Source organism: Rhinoraja longicauda, unplaced genomic scaffold (genome assembly GCF_053455715.1).
Source record: "Rhinoraja longicauda isolate Sanriku21f unplaced genomic scaffold, sRhiLon1.1 Scf001934, whole genome shotgun sequence".
NCBI classification, from domain to species: Eukaryota; Metazoa; Chordata; class Chondrichthyes; order Rajiformes; family Arhynchobatidae; genus Rhinoraja; species Rhinoraja longicauda.
This window is the reverse complement of record NW_027603149.1, coordinates 1-20,486: the sequence shown is the minus strand read 5'-3', so window position 1 is coordinate 20,486 and position 20,486 is coordinate 1. Positions and strand designations below refer to the sequence as shown.

The 20,486-nt window shown below is 58.9% G+C and overlaps 1 protein-coding gene across 1 annotated transcript; it reads right to left on the bottom strand.

Moving 5' to 3' along the window:
* Nucleotides 1-583: 583 nt before the first annotated feature.
* On the bottom strand, nucleotides 584-16,566 carry LOC144591794 (sphingomyelin phosphodiesterase-like; the record flags this gene model as incomplete). The annotated part of the gene is made up of 4 exons (XM_078395815.1): nucleotides 16,293-16,566; nucleotides 2,789-3,558; nucleotides 1,285-1,456; nucleotides 584-660 (listed from the first exon to the last, which is right to left on the bottom strand). Coding segments are annotated over exons 1-4 (1,220 nt in total), but the record flags the coding sequence as incomplete, so codon positions are not given.
* Between the last annotated feature and the right edge of the window lie 3,920 nt (nucleotides 16,567-20,486).

The window sequence follows — 20,486 nt, the reverse complement described above, 5'->3', positions numbered from 1 at the left end:
GTTTAGTTGGGTCCAGTCTAGTTTAGTTGGGTCCAGTCTAGTTTAGTTGGGTCCAGTCTAGTTTAGTTGGGTCCAGTCTAGTTTAGTTGGGTCCAGTCTAGTTTAGTTGGGTCCAGTCTAGTTTAGTTGGGTCCAGTCTAGTTTAGTTGGGTCCAGTCTAGTTTAGTTGGGTCCAGTCTAGTTTAGTTGGGTCCAGTCTAGTTTAGTTGGGTCCAGTCTAGTTTAGTTGGGTCCAGTCTAGTTTAGTTGGGTCCAGTCTAGTTTAGTTGGGTCCAGTCTAGTTTAGTTGGTGGTCCAGTCTAGTTTAGTTGGGTCCAGTCTAGTTTAGTTGGGTCCAGTCTAGTTTAGTTGGGTCCAGTCTAGTTTAGTTGGGTCCAGTCTAGTTTAGTTGGGTCCAGTCTAGTTTAGTTGGGTCCAGTCTAGTTTAGTTGGGTCCAGTCTAGTTTAGTTGGGTCAGTCTAGTTTAGTTGGGTCCAGTCTAGTTTAGTTGGGTCCAGTCTAGTTTAGTTGGGTCCAGTCTAGTCCTAGTTGGGTCCAGTCTAGTCTAGTTGGGTCCAGTCTAGTCTAGTTGGGTGGTGCTGACCTGTTGACGATGCGATAGTAGTTCCAGCTCCAGACCTTCATGCACAGACCGGGGGGGATGTGACCGATGATGTGAACCTGGGGGTACAAACACACACACGGCAGGTAGTGCAGATACAGCGGCTCTGGAGACCATCAGCCTCCCCCTCACCCCTCGTCCACCCTCCCCCCCACTCGCCCTCACCCCCCCACACCTCAACCTGCCCCTCACCCCCCAGCCCCACCCACCCACTCACCCCACCACCCCCCTGTACACACATACACACCTGTACACACACTCACAGGCACGCACACACACACTCACATCCATTCACACACCCACTCACACACACCCACTCAGACACCCCCACTCGCACACCCCCACTCGCACACACCCACTCACACACACCCACTCACACACACCCACTCACACACACCCACTCACACACACCCACTCACACACACCCACTCACACACGCCAACTCACACACGCCCACTCACACACGCCCATTCACACACGCCCATTCACACACGCCCACTCACACACGCCCATTCACACACACCCACTCACACACGCCCATTCACACACACCCACTCACACACACGCCCATTCACACACACCCACACACCCACTCACTCACACGCACACACACGCCCATTCACACATGCCCATTCACACACACCCACTCACACACCCATTAACACACACAGATCCAGACCCACCTTCTCATGGCGGTACTCTGCCTGCTGCAGTACCTCCACCAGCCACTGCAGCTGGCCGGCGGGGTCGGTGGAGTTGACGAGCAGCCAGAAGTTCTCGTGCGAGCAGAAGTTCATGTTGAGTGAGACAAGCCTGAGGCCTGGACGTGGCGTCGCGGTGTAGAACCCCGCCCGCCTGCAGCACAGCACAGCACGGCACAGGGGGGGGCAACACAGGGCACAGGGGGGGGGGGGCAACACATGGCACAGGGGGGGGCAACACATGGCACAGGGGGGGGGCAACAGGGCACAGGGGGGGCAACAGGGCACAGGGGGGGCAACACATGGCACAGGGGGGGGCAACAGGGCACAGGGGGGGCAACAGGGCACAGGGGGGGCAACAGGGCACGGGGGGGCAACACAGGGCACAGGGGGGGCAACACATGGCACAGGGGGGGCAACAGGGCACAGGGGGGGCAACAGGGCACAGGGGGGCAACAGGGCACAGGGGGGCAACAGGGCACAGGGGGGGCAACACGGCACAGGGGGGGCAACAGGGCACAGGGGGGGGCAACACATGGCACAGGGGGGGCAACAGGGCACGGGGGGGCAACAGGGCACGGGGGGGCAACAGGGCACGGGGGGGGGCAACAGGGCACAGGGGGGGCAACGGGGCACGGGGGGGGGCAACGGGGCACAGGGGGGGCAACACATGGCACAGGGGGGGCAACAGGGCACAGGGGGGGCAACACATGGCACAGGGGGGGCAACAGGGCACAGGGGGGGCAACAGGGCACAGGGGCGGGGCAACACATGGCACAGGGGGGGCAACAGGGCATAGGGGGGCAACAGGGCACAGGGGGGGGCAACAGGGCACAGGGGGGCAACACATGGCACGGGGGGGGCAACAGGGCACAGGGGGGGCAACACATGGCACGGGGGGGGCAACGGCACAGGGGGGGCAACACATGGCACAGGGGGGCAACAGGGCACAGGGGGGGCAACAGGGCACAGGGGGGGGGCAACAGGGCACAGGGGGGGCAACACAGGGACTGAGTCATTACCCCTCCAACACTGGCACCCACCAGCAGGCCCGGATACTCCCCATTGTACCCCCCTCCCCGTCACTCCCCGCAACCCCCTCCCCTCTGTCACTCCCTGCGTCCCCCTTCCCCTGGGAAATCCCTGTGACCCCTCTCTCTTGATCTGTGTGCACCCTCTCCCCCAAACACTCCCCTTGTCTCCCCCTCCCCGGGTCACTGCCTGCCCCCCCCCCCCCCCCGGCTTGGCGTGCATGACCCCAGGCTGGTGTGTTGGCGCAAGTGTGACATTGCGTGTTGGCATGTGTTGGCATGTGTGGGGTGCCCCCCCCCCCCCCCCCCAGGGCTCACTTGTGTGCGTGGCTCATCGCGTGTTGGCGTGTGTGGGCACTGCATGTTGGCGTGTGTGGGCACTGCATGTTGGCATGTGATGGCACTGTGTGTTGGCGTGTGTGGGCACTGCATGTTGGCGTGTGTGGGAGACTCACCGCAGGGACTGCAGGGCGGCGGGGGGCAGCCAGTGCTGCCAGGCCTCCACCATGGCCTGGTACAGCCAGATGCTGGACTGGTTTCCGTGCACGAAGGGTGGGGGGAAGCTGTTGACGGGGGTGCTCTCGTGGTTGCCCACGGCTGGGTAGACGGTGATGTTGGGCAGGTGTTGGCGCAACAGGTTGGTGATGGTGGTGAGGGCGGTGATCTGGTCGTGCCGGCTCTGATGCCACACGTTGTGGGCAGGGATATCTCCGGCCCAGTACGCCAGGTCGTAGCGCTGGTGCTGCAGGTGCTGCAGGAGGTTGGCGATGGTGCGCAGCGGCAAGTCGCATTTGCTGTACTCGCCCCAGGGGCCGGCGCCGTGGCGGTGAGGGGGCGGCATGCCAGCACCGGCACGGCAACACAGCGGCTCCCGGCAATGGGGCTCCGCGCCCACGACGTAGTCCTTGTCCCAGTGAATGTCAGTCAGGAAGAGGATGCGGGTAACGGGCGCGCCGGCATGCGGAGCCACTGGCGGCACCACCGGGGGCTTCGGTATCGCCGGCAGGCTGACGTTCCACGGACCGTAGATGTCCCAGTGCCCACAGTCGCTGCCCAGAAGCAGCCCGCACGCCTCTGCCGGCCGCAACACGGAATCCACCCACGCGGTGATCACGTCACGCTCAAACAGCGCAATGGCCTGCACGCAAATCTCCCCCTCAGCAATGCGCAGCTCCACGCACAGGCGCCGGGCCACCAGGCCCACCTCATCCATGCCCACCTTCAGCTGCAGAGAAACAAGGGCGGTTAGTGGGGGCAACAACATGGGCATCACACACACACACAGACATGTGGCCACCTGGGGGCATCACACACAGACACAGACACGTGGCCACCTAGCCCACCTCCTCCATGCCCACCTTCAGCTGGGGTAGAACGAGGGGGAACAATGAGTGGGGCAATAACACGGGGCATCACAGATACACAGAGCATGGGGGGGGTGCAATCAGTGAGTGGGGCAACAACATGGGGCATCACAGTCACAGAGCATGGGGGGGGGCATCAGTGAGTGGGGCAATAACACGGGGCATCACAGAGACACAGAGCATGGGGGGGGGGGCATCAGTCAGGACAGGGGGTTTCAGTTAGTTTCGGAAGCAACTGCAGATGCTGGATTAAACTGAAGATAGACACCACAAGCTGGAGTAACTCATTGGTTAGGCCTGTCCCGCTGAGTTACTCCAGCTTTTTGAGTCTATCTTCAGTTAGTTTAGTTTAGTTTAGAGATACAGCATGGAGACAGGCCCTTTGGCCCACTGAGTCCACACCGACCAGTGATCCCCACACTAACACTATCCTACACACATAAGGGGTAATTTATATTTAGTGTGGGAGGAAACCGAAGATCTCGGAGAAAACCCACGCAGGTCACGGGGAGAACGTACAAACTCCGTACAGACAGCGCCCGTAGTCAGGATTGAACCCGGGTCTCTGGCGCTGTGAGGCAGCAACTCTATCGCTGCGCCACTGTACGGCATGGAGGGGGCATCGATTAGAGTGGGGTTTGAAGGGGAACGGTCAGAGAGGGCAATAATGGGGGGGGGGACACACCGAACAACGGGGGGCAACAACAGTGGGGGGGGGGGGTAGCATTGGTTAGAGTGTGAAAACAACAGGGGCATCAGCCAGAGCCGGGCAGCATTTGAGGCATCGGGCAACACTGGCACATCAGAGCGGGAAAAGACAATAGACAGTAGGTGCAGGAGTAGATTCCGTTAGCCCCTAGAGCTCTATCTAACTCTCTTGAAAACATCCAGTGAATTGGCCTCCACTGCCTTCAGTGGCAGAGAATTCCACAGATTCACAACTCTCTGGGTGAAAAAGTTTTTCCTCATCTCCGTCCTAAATGGCCTCCCCCTTATTCTTAAACTTTGGCCCCTGGTTCTTGACTCCCCCAACATCGGGAACATCTTTCCTGCATCTAGCCTGTCCAATCCTCTAAGAATTTTATATGTTTTTATAAGATCCCCTCTCATCCTTCTAAATTCCAGTGAGTATAAGCCCAGTCGACCCATTCTTTCATCATATGTCATTCCCGCCATCCCGGGAATTAACCTGGTGAACCTACGCTGTACTCCCTCAAATTTGGAGACACAATTGCACACAATACACCAGGTGCAGTCTCACCTGGGCCCTGTACAACTGCAGTAGGACCTCCTTGCTCCTAAACACAAATCCTCTCGCAATGAAGGCCAACATGCCATTAGCTTTCTTCACTGCCTGCTGTACCTGCATGCTTACTTTCAGTGACTGATGTACAAGCACACCCAGGTCTCCTTGCACCTCCCCTTTTCCTAATCTGACACCATTCAGATAATCTGCCTTCCTGTTCTTGCCACCAGAGTGGATAACCTCACATTTATCCACATTATACTGCATCTGCCATACATCTGCCCACTCACCCAACCTGTCCAAGTCACCCTGCAACCTCATAGCATCCTCCTCGCAGCTCACACTGCCACCCAGCTTTGTGTCATCCACGAACTTAGTGATGTTACAGTACATTTAATTCCCTCATCTAAATCGTGAATTTCCATTATAAACCTGGGTCCCAACACCGAGCCTTGCGGTACCCCACTAGTCACTGCCTGCCATTCTGAAAAGGACCCGTTAATTCCTACTCTTTGCTTCCTGGCTGCCAACCAGTTCTCTATCCATGTCAGTACCCTACCCCCAATACCATGTGCTCTAATCTCTTGTGCACTAATCTCTTGTGTGGGACCTTGTCAAAGGCTTTTTGAAAGTCCAGATGCACCACATCCACTGGCTTTCCGTTATCCATTCTACTTGTTACATCCTCAAAGATTAGTTGAGCATGATTTCCCCTTCATAAATCCATGCTGATTTTGACCGACCCCATCACTGCTTTCCAATCTCAGAGTCACTGAAAGTATGCATGCAGGTACAGCAGGCAGTGAAGAAAGCAAATGGCATGTTGGCCTTCTTTGCTAGAGGATTGGAGTTTAGGAGCAGAGGTCCGACTGTAGTTGTAGAGGGCCCTGGTGAGACCGCACCTGGAGTATTGTGTGCAGTTGTGGTCTCCTAATTTGAGGAAGGACATTATTGCTATTGAGGGAGTGCAGCGTAGGTTCACCAGGTTAATTCCCGGGATGGCGGGACTGGCATATGATGAAAGAATGGATTGACTGGGCTTGTATTCACTGGAAGTTAGAAGAATGAGAGGGGATTTTATAGAAACATATAAAATTCTTAAGGGATTGGACACGCTAGATGCAGGGAAAATGTTCCTGATGTTGGGGGAGTCCAGAACCAGGGGCCACAGTTTAAGAATAAGGGGTCGGCCATTTAGGACTGAGATGAGGAAAATCGTTTTCACCCAGAGAGTTGTGAATCTGTGGAATTCTCTGCCACTGAAGGCAGTGGAGGCCAATTCACTGGATGGCGGTGCTGGCTCAAAGGGGTCAAGGACCTAAACCTGCACTTATTTTCTGTGTTTCTATGTCTAGGTCGCCCAGCGACGGTGACCAGTAGAAGCCACTCTCACGTTACAGGATGCAGCGATCATTATACACGCCACATGCCACACACCAGATGTGTTGCACAGTAACACGGCAGAAACATGTAATGGATATCATGGCATGGAGCCGGCAGCCTGTCACGTGACCGTCCAGCCCGTCATGTGACCATCCAGCCCGTCACGTGACCATCCAGCCCCTCATCCGACCGTCCAGCCCGTCATGTGACTGGCCAGCCTGTCATGTGACCGACCAGCCCTCCCTGCCCCTGCACTGGGCACCCTGCCCCTCCACCCACCCTGCCCCTGCACTGGGCACCCTGCCCCTCCACCCACCCTGCCCCTGCCCCTGCACTGGGCACCCTGCCCCTGCACTGGGCACCCTGCCCCCGCACTGGGCACCCTGCCCCCGCACTGGGCACCCTGCCCCCGCACTGGGCACCCTGCCCCCGCACTGGGCACCCTGCCCCTGCACTGGGCACCCTGCCCCTGCACTGGGCACCCTGCCCCCTCCCTGCCCCTGCACTGGGCACCCTGCCCCTGCACTGGGCACCCTGCCCCTGCACTGGGCACCCTGCCCCCTCCCTGCCCCTGCACTGGGCACCCTGCCCCTGCACTGGGCACCCTGCCCCTGCACTGGGCACCCTGCCCCTGCACTGGGCACCCTGCCCCCTCCCTGCCCCTGCCCCTGCACTGGGCACCCTGCCCCCTCCCTGCCCCTGCACTGGGCACCCTGCCCCTGCACTGGGCACCCTGCCCCATCCCTGCCCCATCCCTGCCCCTGCACTGGGCACCCTGCCCCCTCCCTGCCCCTGCACTGGGCACCCTGCCCCTGCACTGGGCACCCTGCCCCCTCCCTGCCCCTGCACTGGGCACCCTGCCCCCTCCCTGCCCTGCACTGGGCACCCTGCCCCTGCACTGGGCACCCTGCCCCCTCCCTGCCCCTGCACTGGGCACCCTGCCCCTGCACTGGGCGCCCTGCCCCCCCCTGCCCCTGCACTGGGCACCCTGCCCCTGCACTGGGCACCCTGCCCCCTCCCTGCCCCTGCACTGGGCACCCTGCCCCCTCCCTGCCCCTGCACTGGGCACCCTGCCCCTGCACTGGGCACCCTGCCCCTGCACTGGGCACCCTGCCCCCTCCCTGCCCCTGCACTGGGCACCCTGCCCCCTCCCTGCCCCTGCACTGGGCACCCTGCCCCTGCACTGGGCACCCTGCCCCCTCCCTGCCCCTGCACTGGGCACCCTGCCCCCTCCCTGCCCTGCACTGGGCACCCTGCCCCTGCACTGGGCACCCTGCCCCCTCCCTGCCCCTGCACTGGGCTCCCTGCCCCTGCACTGGGCACCCTGCCCCTGCACTGGGCACCCTGCCCCCTCCCTGCCCCTGCACTGGGCACCCTGCCCCTGCACTGGGCACCCTGCCCCTGCACTGGGCACCCTGCCCGAGCTCAAAACAATCCAACTCTTCCCCACAAACAGTGAAAGTCAGAACGCAAACTCCTCACTTCTGTCTCATCACGAGAATTGAAATTGCTAAGGAGGCAGATTATGAAATAAATCTTAAAATATGCCCGGCTGTTGCCAGGGGTGGGTGTGGGCACTACAACCTCAAACACACTTCGAACTACATGGACTATTATTGTTATTATTGCACTATTATCGGTTGTGTGCGTGTGCGTATGATCTGTGTAAATGTGTATATGTGAGTATGTGTGTAAACACACACTGAGCTCTGCTTTCTCGGTTATGATATTGTTCACAGTGCACTCTGTTCACAGTTTGTGTTGTGCTACTGCATGTCAGAATGTCATTGTTCTATCTGGGACACACGACACTAAACACTCTGATTACCACACACTGAATGCTGATGGAAACAAACCAAGACCCACTCTGTTAGTGAATGCCATGGGTACGGAGGCAACACACACACACAGGCGTGTGGCCGGGCACTGGGGGGGGGAGGGTGGAGTGGAGACACCCACCCACGCACGCACGCACCCACCCACCCACCCACCCACCCACCCACCCACGCATGCGCGCGGCCGGGTGTAAAAGCCACAGGGGGAACATCACCTGCACGTAGTCCCGTAACACATGACAGAAACAGTAGCCCAGGTGTAGGCCAGACAGCACGGATGACACACACAGCCCTCCCCTGCCTGACACTACCTGACACCTCACGCCCACTACAGCCACTACTGCATTGAGTCTGTGGTGAGCAGCCCATGTCAAAGTAGCATGTCAGGTCACACACACAGACGTGCCCACACCCAACTCTGGCAACAGCATATTTTAAGATTTAGTTCATAATCTGCCTCCTTAGTAATTTCAACTCTCGTGATGAGACGGAAGTGAGGAGTTTGCGTTCTGACTTTCACTGTTTATGGGGACGAGTTGGATTGTTGTGAGCAGGGGCAGGGCGCAGGGGCAGGGTGCCCAGTGCAGGGGCAGGGCGCAGGGGCAGGGTGCCCAGTGCAGGGGCAGGGTGTCCAGTGAAGGGGCAGGGGCAGGGTGCCCAGTGCAGGGGCAGGGGCAGGGTGCCCAGTGCAGGGCTGGCACAGGGGCAGGGTGCTCAGTGCAGGGGCAGGGTGCCCAGTGCAGGGGCAGGGTGTCCAGTGCAGGGGCAGGGTGCCCAGTTCAGGGTTGGCACAGGGGCAGGGTGCCCAGTGCAGGGGCAGGGTGCCCAGTGCAGGGTTGGCACAGGGGCAGGGTGCTCAGTGCAGGGGCAGGGTGCCCAGTGCAGGAGCAGGTTGCCCAGTGCAGAGGCAGGGTGGGTGCAGGGGCAGGGTGCCCAGTGCAGGGCGGGCGCAGGGGCAGGGTGTCCAGTGCAGGGTGCCCAATGCAGGGGCAGGGTGCCCAGTGCAGGGGCAGGGTGCCCAGTGCAGGGTGCCCAGTGCAGGGGCAGGGTGCCCAGTGCAGGGGAAGGGCAGGTGCAGGGGCAGGGTGCCCAGTGCAGGGGCAGGGTGCCCAGTGCAGGGGCAGGGTGCCCAGTGCAGGGGAAGGGCAGGTGCAGGGCGGGTGCAGGGTGCCCAGTGCAGGGTCAGGGCGGGTGCAGGGTGCCCAGTGCAGGGGCAGGGTGCCCAGTGCAGGGGCAGGGTGCCCAGTGCAGGGGCAGGGTGCCCAGTGCAGGGTGCCCAGTGCAGGAGCAGGATGCCCATAGCAGGGGCAGGGCGGGTTCAGGGTGCCCAGTGTAGGGGCAGGGTGGGTGCAGGGTGCCCAGTGCAGGGCGGGCGCAGGGGCAGGGTGCCCAGTGCAGGGGCAGGGTGCCCAGTGTAGGGGCAGGGTGTCCAGTGCAGGGGCACGGTGCCCAGTCCAGGGGCAGGGCGGGTGCAGGGTGCCCAGTGCAGGGGCAGGGCGGGTGCAGGGTGCCCAGTGCAGGGGCAGGGCGGGTGCAGGGTGCCCAGTGCAGGGGCAGGTGCAGGGTGCCCAGTGCAGGTGCAGGGTGCCCAGTGCAGGGTGCCCAGTGCAGGGGCAGGGTGCCCAGTGCAGGGGCCGGGTGCCCAGAGCATGGGCAGGGCAGGTACAGAGGCAGAGGTGGTGATACTGGGGCAGGATCTCTCTCCAGAGATGCTGCCTGTCCTGCTGAGTTACTCCAGCTTTTTGTGTGTACCCACACTGACCTTTCTGTCCTGGGTCTCCTCCATTGTCAGAGTGAGGCTGAACACAAATTGGAGGAACAGCATCTCATATGTTGTTTGGGCAGCTTGCAGCCCAGTGGAATGAATATTGATTCCTCTCCCTTCAGGCAGTCCTGGCATTCCCTCTCTCTCTATCCCTCCCCCACCCAAGTCGCACCAGCTTCTCGTTCTCACCCATCAAACAGCTATCAGCGGCCTGTTCCCCTTATCACCGTTACTTTTTTACATATCTTTCATTCATTGTTCTTTATCTGTCTACATCACTACTGCAGTGAGTCTGTGGTGAACAGCCCATGTCAAAGCAACAAGTACAATTGTGGTTTTGTAGCAAGGAAGTGCAGATGCTCAGTTACACCGAAGACAGACACAAAACGCTGGAGTAACTCAGCGGCGGCACAGGCAGCATCTCTGGAGAAACGGGTGACTGAAGAAGGGTCATGAACCAAAACATCACCCATTCCTTCTCTCCACAGATGCTGCCTGCCCTGCTGAGTTACTCCAGCGTTTTGTGTCTGTCTTCGGTGTAACTCAGAGATATCCGCACTTCCTTGCTACACAGTGATGATGACTTGTCAAATTCTCAGAGAATCTTTCAAAACCAAACCAAACTTGCAGTTTAACCACACAGGCAGATATCAGACTGCCCTGTCCATCACCGGCTCACACCTCTCCACCATCAAAGAGATTTCCAGGAGTCGCTGCCTCAAAAAGGCAGCCAGCATCATCAGAGACCCACACCACCCTGGCCACACTCTCACTGACCCACACCCCCCTGGCCACTCTCACTGACCCACACCACCCTGGCCACACTCTCACTGACCCACACCACCTTGGCCACACTCTCACTGACCCACACCACCCTGGCCACACTCTCATTTCACCCCTGCCACCAGGAAGAAGGTACAGGAGCCTGAAAACTAACGTCCAGGAACAGCTTCTGCCCTACAGACATCAGGCTATTAAACACTACAACCTCAAATAAGCTCTGAACTACATGGACTATTATTATTATTATTGACTGCTATTGTTTGCTTTTTGAATATGTGTGTGCGTGCGTGTGTGTATATGTGTGTGTGCTTGCGTGTGCGTGTGTGTGCGTGTGTATATCTGTGTGTGTGCGCGCGCGTGCGTGCGTGCGTGTGTGTGCGCGTGTGTGTAAATATGCACACTGAACTTTTTTTTCTCTCTCGTTTATCATGTTGTTTACAGTGCACTATGTTCACATATTCTGTTGTGCTGCTGCAAGTAAGAATATCATTGTTCTATCTGGGATACACGACACTAAACACTCTTGACTCGTGACCTTGATAAGGGTTGGCGTTGGCATCATGCTCAGCACGGACATTGTGGGCTGAAGGGCCTGTCCCTGAAGTGAAGGGAGCAGAGTGATGGTGGGGAGGGTGAGGGCAGGCTGGGGTGTCTGAGACTGACCGAGGGTGACGCGGAGAGGTGGTGAGTGGTCACCTTGCCCTGGCGGCAGTGGTCACACCGTTGGTGAGCGGTCAGGGCAGCAGCTCTCCGTCTGTGGCGTTAGCCGGTCACTGCTGAGGCCTTTACACAAGATGTTTACAGCACAGTCGTGTGACTACCACACCCAGTGGAAGTGGTACACACATCCCTCTCCTACTTCCCTCCGCAACCAGGCACCAAACCTCCACTGAGGGCAGTGGCAACCTACAACGTTCAACCCAGCACCGTTCACCACAGCCGCTGCCTGGCATCAACACCTCCGGCTCTTTGTTCCATTGCAGCTTCCCACCGATTCCCATCTCCAGACCTGCCCTCAAGGCCACAGCCAGCCTCTCCCGTCCACTAATGCAACTGTTATACCTGTCACAACGTGAAGAGTGCATTCTCCCACACATGCACGTCCACATGCCCACACATTTGTCCCCTCCCCCCTCACTGAGTCACCCCACTCTGCCACGGTCACTCTCCCTCACAGTCAGAGTCACACAGCATGCAAACAGGCCCTTCGGCCCAACTTGTCTACACTAGTCCCACCTGCCCGCGTTTGGCCCATATCCCTCTAAGGTGAACGTGGAGAACACACTGACTGCTTGCATCAGGGCCTGCTTCAGTAACTCGAACATAGAAAAATAGATGCACGAGGAGGCCATTCAGCCCTTCGAGTCAGCACCGTCATGCAATATGATCATGGCTGATCATCCAAAATCAGTACCTCGTTCTTGCTTTCTCCCCATATCCTTTGATTCCGTTAGCCCTGAGAGCTAAATCTAACTCTCTCTTGAACACACAGTAATCACGGGTACTGACTCGAAGGGCCGAATGGCCTCCTCCTGCACCTATTGTCTAACCCACACTGCCCGCCCCATCACGGGTACTGACCTCCCCACCATCGCAGGGTCTACAGGAGGCGCTGCCTCCAAAAGGCAGCCAGCATCATCAGACCCACACCACCCTGGCCACACTCTCACTGACCCACACCACCCTGGCCACACTCTCACTGACCCACACCACCCTGGCCACACTCTCACTAACCCACAACACCCTGGCCACACTCCCATCTTGCTGCTACCATGGGGAAGAAGGTACAGGAGCCTGAAAACCGTGACCTCCAGGTTCAAGAACAGCTTCATCCCAGCAACATTAAGAATAAGGGGGAGGCCATTTAGTACTGTGATGAGGAAACACTTTTTCATCCAGAGAGTTGTGAATCTGTGGAAGTCTGTGCCACCGAAAGCAGTGGAGGCCGATTCACTGGATATATTCAAGAGAGAGTTAGATTTAGCTCTTAGGGATAACGGAATCAGGGGATATGGAGAAAAAGCAGGAACAGGGTACTGATTTTAGATGATCAGCCATGATCATATTCAATGGCGGTGCTGGCTAGAAGGGCCGAATGGCCTCCTCCTGCACCTATGTTTCTAACCATCAGGCTCTTGCACAACACTAACCTCCCCCCTCCCCCCACCTCAGCACTGAACCACTGTGGACTCTACACTTCAATGTTTGCTCAGTCTGTGGGTTTTGCATTGTTGTCTGACAGGGTGGGTGAAGCACAAATCCACAGTTACCCCCCTCACCCCATTCCCTTCCACCACCACCAGGGCAGTTGTCACCCCCTCACTCCCTACCCACATACTCGGACCTGTTTCCCCCCCCACCCTACAGGCTGTTACCCTCTCTCCTCAGGGATGTCTTCCTCCCTGTCTGTCTCAGTGTCACCCCCTCCTCACCGGCTGTCACCCCCTCCTCACCGGCGGTCTCTCCCCCACCCCGGGTCAGTCTCTCCCCCACCCAGTCAATCCTAGCCCCCACCCCAGGCCGTGTCTCCCCCCCCAACCCCACCGGTTGTCACCCCTCATCTCAGGGCCTATCATCACCACCCAGGGTCTGTCTCAATCTCCCCCCCACCCTGGGTCTGTCACCCACCACCCCACCCCCAAGCACCCCTGGGTGTCTCTACCCCACCCAGGAACTGTTCCCCCCCCCCTCACTGAAGTGGCTCTCATCCCCACCCACCAGGGGACTGTCTCTACCCCCCACCCCAGGGGTTCTCCCATCCCCACACCCCAGGGACTGTCTCGACCCCTCAGGGGGCTCTTTCTCCCCACCCCAAGGGGCTCTCATCCCCCCCCCCCCGGTCTGTCTCTACCCCCACCCCAGGCAGGAGGCTCTCATCGCCATCCCAGGGGCCTCTCATCCCGACCCCAGGGGGTTCTCTCCCCCACCCCAGGGGACTGTCATTACCACCCCAGGGATTCTCTCATCTCCACCCCCCCCCCAGAGGACTGTCCCTAGGGGGAGGCCGTTTAGTACTGAGATGAGGAAACACTTTTTCACCCAGAGAGTTATGAATCTGTGGAAGTCTGTGCCACCGAAGGCAGTGGAGGCCGATTCATTGGATATATTCAAGAGAGTTAGATTTAGCCCATAGGGATAACGGAATCAAGGGATATGGGCAGGAACAGGGTACTGATTTTAGATGATCAGCCATGATCATATTCAATAGACAATAGACAATAGGTGCAGGAGTAGGCCATTCAGCCCTTCGAGCCAGCACCGCCATTCAATGCGATCATGGCTGATCACTCTCAATCAGTACCCCGTTCCTGCCTTCTCCCCATACCCCCTCACTCCGCTATCCTCAAGAGCTCTATCCAGCTCTCTCTTGAAAGCATCCAATGAACTGGTCTCCACTGCCTTCTGAGGCAGAGAATTCCACACCTTCACCACTCTCTGACTGAAAAAGTTCCTCCTCATCTCCGTTCTAAATGGCCCACCCCTTATTCTTAAACTGTGGCCCCTTGTTCTGGACTCCCCCAACATTGGGAACATGTTTCCTGCCTCTAATGTGTCCAATCCCCTAATTATCTTATATGTTTCAATAAGATCCCCCCTCATCCTTCTAAATTCCAGTGTATACAAGCCCAATCGCTCCAGCCTTTCAACATACGACAGTCCCGCCATTCCGGGAATTAACCTAGTAATTATTCAATGGCGGTGCTGGCTAGAAGGGCCGAATTGCCTCCTGCACCTATGTTTCTAACCATCAGGCTCTTGCACAACACTAACCTCCCCCCCCCCTCAGCACTGAACCACTTTGGACTCTACACTTCAATGTTTGCTCAGTCTGCGGGTTTTGCATTGTTGTCATACAGTTCACTGGGACAACTGATAATCCGCTGTGTTTCTTTGTTGACATTGCATCTAACATCCTTGCAAAGTTGCAGCTAATAAGCAAGTTCCACTTCATCAGGTGTGCACATGACAGATGAACTCTGGTCTCTCCAGATAAGAGGCTGCTCAGGGCCGAATCCTGAGAGAAAAACACTGCTGGAGGAACTGGGTGGTGAGAGAGCGTTTGTATCTGACCCACCGACTTCCTCCAGTGTTGTGTTCGGTATTTTAAATGTCTGCCAGAGGAGAAATGAGGAAGGTTTGGTTTCAGATTGAGGGTCAGGATCTCAGGGGCTGACAGGTTGGGTGAAGCACAAATCCACAGTTACCCACCCCCCCCCCATTCCCTTCCACCACCACCAGGGCAGTTGTCACCCCCTCACTCCCCACCCACACCCTCTGACCTGTCTCCCCCCCCCCCACCCTACAGGCTGTTACCCTCTCTCCTCAGGGATGTCTTCCTCCCAGGGTCTGTCTCAGTGTCACCCCCTCCTCACCGGCTGTCACCCCCTCCCCACTGGCGGTCTCTCCCCCCACCCAGTCTGTCCTAGCCCCCACCCCAGGCCGTGACTCCCCCCCCAACCCCACCGGTTGTCACCCCTCACCCCAGGGCCTATCATCACCACCCAGGGTCTGTCTCAATCTCCCCCCCACCCCGCGTCTGTCACCCACCACCCCACCCCGCAAGCACCCCTGGGTGTCTCTACCCCACCCAGGAACTGTCCCACCCCCTCACGGAAGTGGCTCTCATCCCCACCCACTAGGGGCTGTCTCTATCCCCACCCCAGGGGTTCTCCCATCCCCACCCCAGGGGGTTCTCTCCCCCACCCCAGGGGGTTCTCCCATCCCCACCCCAGGGGGTTCTCTCCCCCACCCCAGGGGGTTCTCTCCCCCACCCCAGGGGGTTCTCTCCCCCACCCCAGGGGGTTCTCCCATCCCCCACCCCAGGGGGTTCTCTCATCCCCCACCCCAGGGGGTTCTCTCCCCCACCCCAGGGGGTTCTCCCATCCCCCACCCCAGGGGGTTCTCCCATCCCCCACCCCAGGGGGTTCTCTCATCCCCCACCCCAGGGGGTTCTCTCCCCCACCCCAGGGAGTTCTCCCATCCCCCACCCCAGGGGGTTCTCCCATCCCCCACCCCAGGGGGTTCTCCCATCCCCCACCCCAGGGGGTTCTCTCATCCCCCACCCCAGGGGGTTCTCTCCCCCACCCCAGGGAGTTCTCCCATCCCCCACCCCAGGGGGTTCTCTCCCCCACCCCAGGGGGTTCTCCCATCCCCCACCCCAGGGGGTTCTCCCATCCCCCACCCCAGGGGGTTCTCCCATCCCCCACCCCAGGGGGTTCTCCCATCCCCCACCCCAGGGGGTTCTCCCATCCCCCACCCCAGGGGGTTCTCCCATCCCCCACCCCAGGGAGTTCTCCCATCCCCCACCCCAGGGGGTTCTCCCATCCCCCACCCCAGGGGGTTCTCTCATCCCCCACCCCAGGGGGTTCTCTCCCCCACCCCAGGGGGTTCTCCCATCCCCCACCCCAGGGGGTTCTCCCATCCCCCACCCCAGGGGGTTCTCCCATCCCCCACCCCAGGGGGTTCTCCCATCCCCCACCCCAGGGGGTTCCATCCCCCACCCCAGGGGGTTCTCCCATCCCCCACCCCAGACCCCAGACCCCAGACCCCAGACCCCACCCTCTCCCCCCGGCACTCACTGACCTGCAGCGCGAAGTCTAGCGCGGTGAAGGCCGCTCTACAGGCCCAGCAGCTGATGTTGAGCCCGCGGGCTGAGGTGAGAAGGGGCAGCGGGACGGGAGGGGCGGCCAGGCGGTGGGGCCCGGAGCCGGAGCCGGAGGTGAGGGCCCACAGAGCGGCGCATAGGAGGGCGAGGAGCGGCCGTGCCGCCATCACACCGGTCATACTGTCAGTGGTCACCGCGCCGCCATCACATCGCCATCGCCAGCGCCGTCACCATGGAGGCAACGGCCCCCCCGTCACGTGGGTCAGTGTGGACACGGGGCGGGGCTTGATGGCGCGCCACGCCCTACGAAGGCAGGGTCCGTGATGAATGACAGCCGCTGGGGCGGGGCATAGGGAGGGGCCGGAGCCTGATGACGCTTTACGTCCAACGGGGGCGGGGTCTGTGATGAGTGACAGCTGCTGGGGTGGGAAATGGGGAGGTGCCGGGGTCTGATGCGCTCCACGGGGGTGGGGATGAGGAGAGGCCGGGCATTGAGAGGGGGCGGGGTCTAAACGTCACCGGGGCGGGGCGAATGAGTGACGCGCAGCCAGGGCGGGGACTGTTGTCGCGACAAGCCCCGAAGTGGCCTGGTATTGAGTGACAGCCGCAAGGGCGGGGCATCGTCTGGATTGACATCTCGTTTCACAAAGTGCTGGAGTAACTCAGTGGGTCAGGCAGCATCTGTGGAGAACACGGATAGGTGACGTTTCGAGTCGAGACCCTTCTTCAGACACTGTACTGTCAAGTCAAGTCAATTTTATTGGTATAGCACATTTAAAAACAACCTACGTTGACCAAAGTGCTGATCTCCTCCACTGGATAGGCCACTCACCTTCACAGTTGCTGCGATTTAAGTGGCAGTGGTTTTGTTCTGTGATGGTCTCATTCATGTCCCGTGTACGGAGGTACAGTGAAAAGCTTTTGTTGCGGGCTAACCAGTCAGTGGAAAGGCAATACACGATTGCAATCGAGCGTTTTACAGTGTACTGATACAGGATAAAGGGAATAATGTTTTCATATCATATCTTATATATACAGCCGGAAACAGGCCTTTTCGGCCCACCAAGTCCGTGCCGCCCAGCGATCCCCGTACATTAACACTATCCTACACCCACTAGGACAATTTTTACATTTACCCAGCCAATTAACCTACATACCTGTACGTCTTTGGAGTGTGGGAGGAAACCGAAAGATCTCGGAGAAAACCCACGCAGGTCACGGGGAGAACGTACAAACTCCTTACAGTGCAGCACCCGTAGTCAGGATCGAACTTGAGTCTCCGGCGCTGCATTCGCTGTAAAGCAGCAACTCTACCGCTGCGCTACCGTGCCGCCATTTGTGTAAGTGAAAGCCAGCATGACGTTGCACAGAGCGCTGCAGTAACTCAGCGGGTCAGGCAGCGTCTGTGGAGAAGGAATGGGTGACGTTTCGGATCGAGACCGTTCTTCAGACTCAGAGGAGAGGCAGTCTAAAGATATGGAAGGGGAAGGTGTGAAAATGGGAGATCAAAGGGGACATAGTTTCAAGGAAAATGTAGAATAGATCATTGTCATATGAGGAAAGATTGGAAAGTGGGCTTGTATTCACTGGAGTTTAGCAGGATGAGAGGGGATCTTATAGAGAGACGTATAAAATTATAAAAGGACTGGACAGGCTAGATGTCGGAAAAAATGTTCCCAGTGTTGGGGGAGTCCAGAACTAGGGGCCACAGTCTAAGAATAAGGGAAGGACAATTAAAACTGAGATGAGAGAAAACTTTTTTCACCCAGAGAGTTGTGAATTTGTGGAATTCTCTTCCACAGAAGGCAGTGGAGGTCAATTCACTGGATGGATTTAAGAGAGAGTTAGATAGAGCTCTAGGGGCTAGTGGAATCAAGGGGTTGAGGGGAGAAGGCAGGCACGGGTTACTGATTGTGGATGATCAGCCATGATCACATTGAATGGCGGTGCTGGCTGGAAGAGCTAAATGGCCTCCTCCTGCACCTGTTTTCTGTGTTATATTCAGTCAGCAGAAATACTAAAGTCAGCAGCCCGAAGAAAGGTCTCGACCTGAAATGTCACCTAATCCTTTTCTGCCTGACCCGCTGAGTTACTCCAGCATATTGTGTCCATCTTCAGCAGAAAGACTATACATGATTACAATGAAGCTGCCCAGAGTCCTGCTTGTCACACACAAAGACACAATGTGCATTGGAAATCTATCTGTCTGTTTTTAATGCAAAATCCATAAAGTTATATATTCAATAAAACAGCAGTGATACAATGACTGGAAATACAAGTGGTGTATAAATTAGCTACATGATGAGCAGGTTGGCTAGGGAGGGGAGCGAGCAGCAGTGGACAGTGTGTGGTCAGGCTGAGGGTTAGTGAGGTTAGGCCACAGCTCAGGGACACAGACACAAGGTCACCAGCACGCACGCACGTCCATGAGAGGCCAGGGGCAAGGCACAGGTTGGGGGGGTAGCACCCCAAAACTGGTCACAGTGGGGGACGGGGTATAGTACCCTGAAACTGGTCACAGTGGGGAGGGGGGGTAGCACCCCGAAACTGGTCACAGTGGGGGGGGGGTGGATAGCACCCAGATACTGGTCACAGTGGGGGGGAATAGCACCCAGATACTGGTCACAGTGGGGGGGAATAGCACCCAGATACTGGTCACAGTGGGAGGAGGGGGAGCACAGTGATACTGGTCACTGTGGGGAGGGGGGGGTTAGTACCCCAAAACTGGTCACAGTGGGGGAAGGGGGGTAGTACCCTGAAACTGTTTACAGTAGGGAGGGATAGCACCCCGATTCTGGTCAATTGGGGGGAGGGGGGGAAGCATAGTGCTCACTGTGGGGAGTGGTCACCGGCGGTGTGAGGTTGTGGTGCTGTAAGGCAGGTGGGGGTGGCGAGGGTGGGTGGGGGTGGTGAGGGATTAGTGGGGGTGGGGTTGGCGAGGGTGGGTGGGGGTGGGGTTGGCGAGGGAGGATGGGGGTGGGCGAGGGTGGGTGGGGATGGGGTTGGTGGGGGTGGGGTTAGCGAGGGTGGGTGAGGGAGGGTGGGGGTGGGGTTAGCGAGGGTGGGGGTGGCGAGGGTGGGTGGGGGTGATGAGGGATTAGTGGGGGTGGGGTTGGCAGAGGGTGGGTGGGTGTGGGCGAGGGTGGGTGGGGATGGGGTTGGTGGGGTTGGTGGGAGTGGGCGAGGGTGGGTGGGGGTGATGAGGGATTAGTGGGGGTGGGGGTGGCGAGGGTGGGTGGGGTTGGCGAGGGTGGGGGTGGCGAGGGTGGGTGGGCTGCGCCCCACGGCCGCTACTTGTCCTGCATCTTCTCCATGATGGGGCACGATCATGTCAAACATGGGTCTCTTGCGGGGGTCCTCGTTCATGCAGATCTTCATCAGCTTGCACACGTGCGGGGAGATGCCCGGTGGGATGGTGGGCCGCAGACCCTCCAGCGACACCTGGCCAGGGTATCGCCAGTTAGAGTGGGCACTGACCCCACACCCACCCACCCACGCCCACCCCACACTCCCAAGTCCACCTCTCACCCTCACCGACCCCAACACCCCCACCCCGCACCCACTCCCACCCCCATCCCACCCCACCACCAGACACCTGGTTACGGTATCGCTGGTTAGTGGGCACCGACTCCGCACCCACCCACCCTCACCCTGCACCCACCCCCCCCCCAGAGACACCCCCACCCTGCTCCCACTCCCCCAGACACCCCCACCCACCCCCACCCTGCTCCCACCCACCCACCCCCCCACCCTGCTCCCACCCCCAGAGACACCCCCACCCCACGGTATCACCCACACACCCCTACCCCCATTCCCACCCACCCCCACCCTCACCTCCAACCCCACCCCAGACACCTGGCCACAGTATCACCGGTTAGAGTGGGCACTGACCCACCCTATCCACGCCCATCCCTGCCCAAGGTAAGAGTGGGCACCGACCCTGCACTGGCCCATCCACCCTAACTCCACGCCCACTCATCCCATCCCATCCCACACCGACCCCCACCCCCACCCACACCCACACCTGCCCAAGGTATCGCCAGTTACAGTGGCACCGACCCCCACCCCCACCCACCCATGGTATCGCCAGTTACAGTGGGCACCGACCCCAACCCCCACCCACCCATGGTATCGCCGGTTACAGTGGGCACCGACCCTCTCCCCCCTCCTTG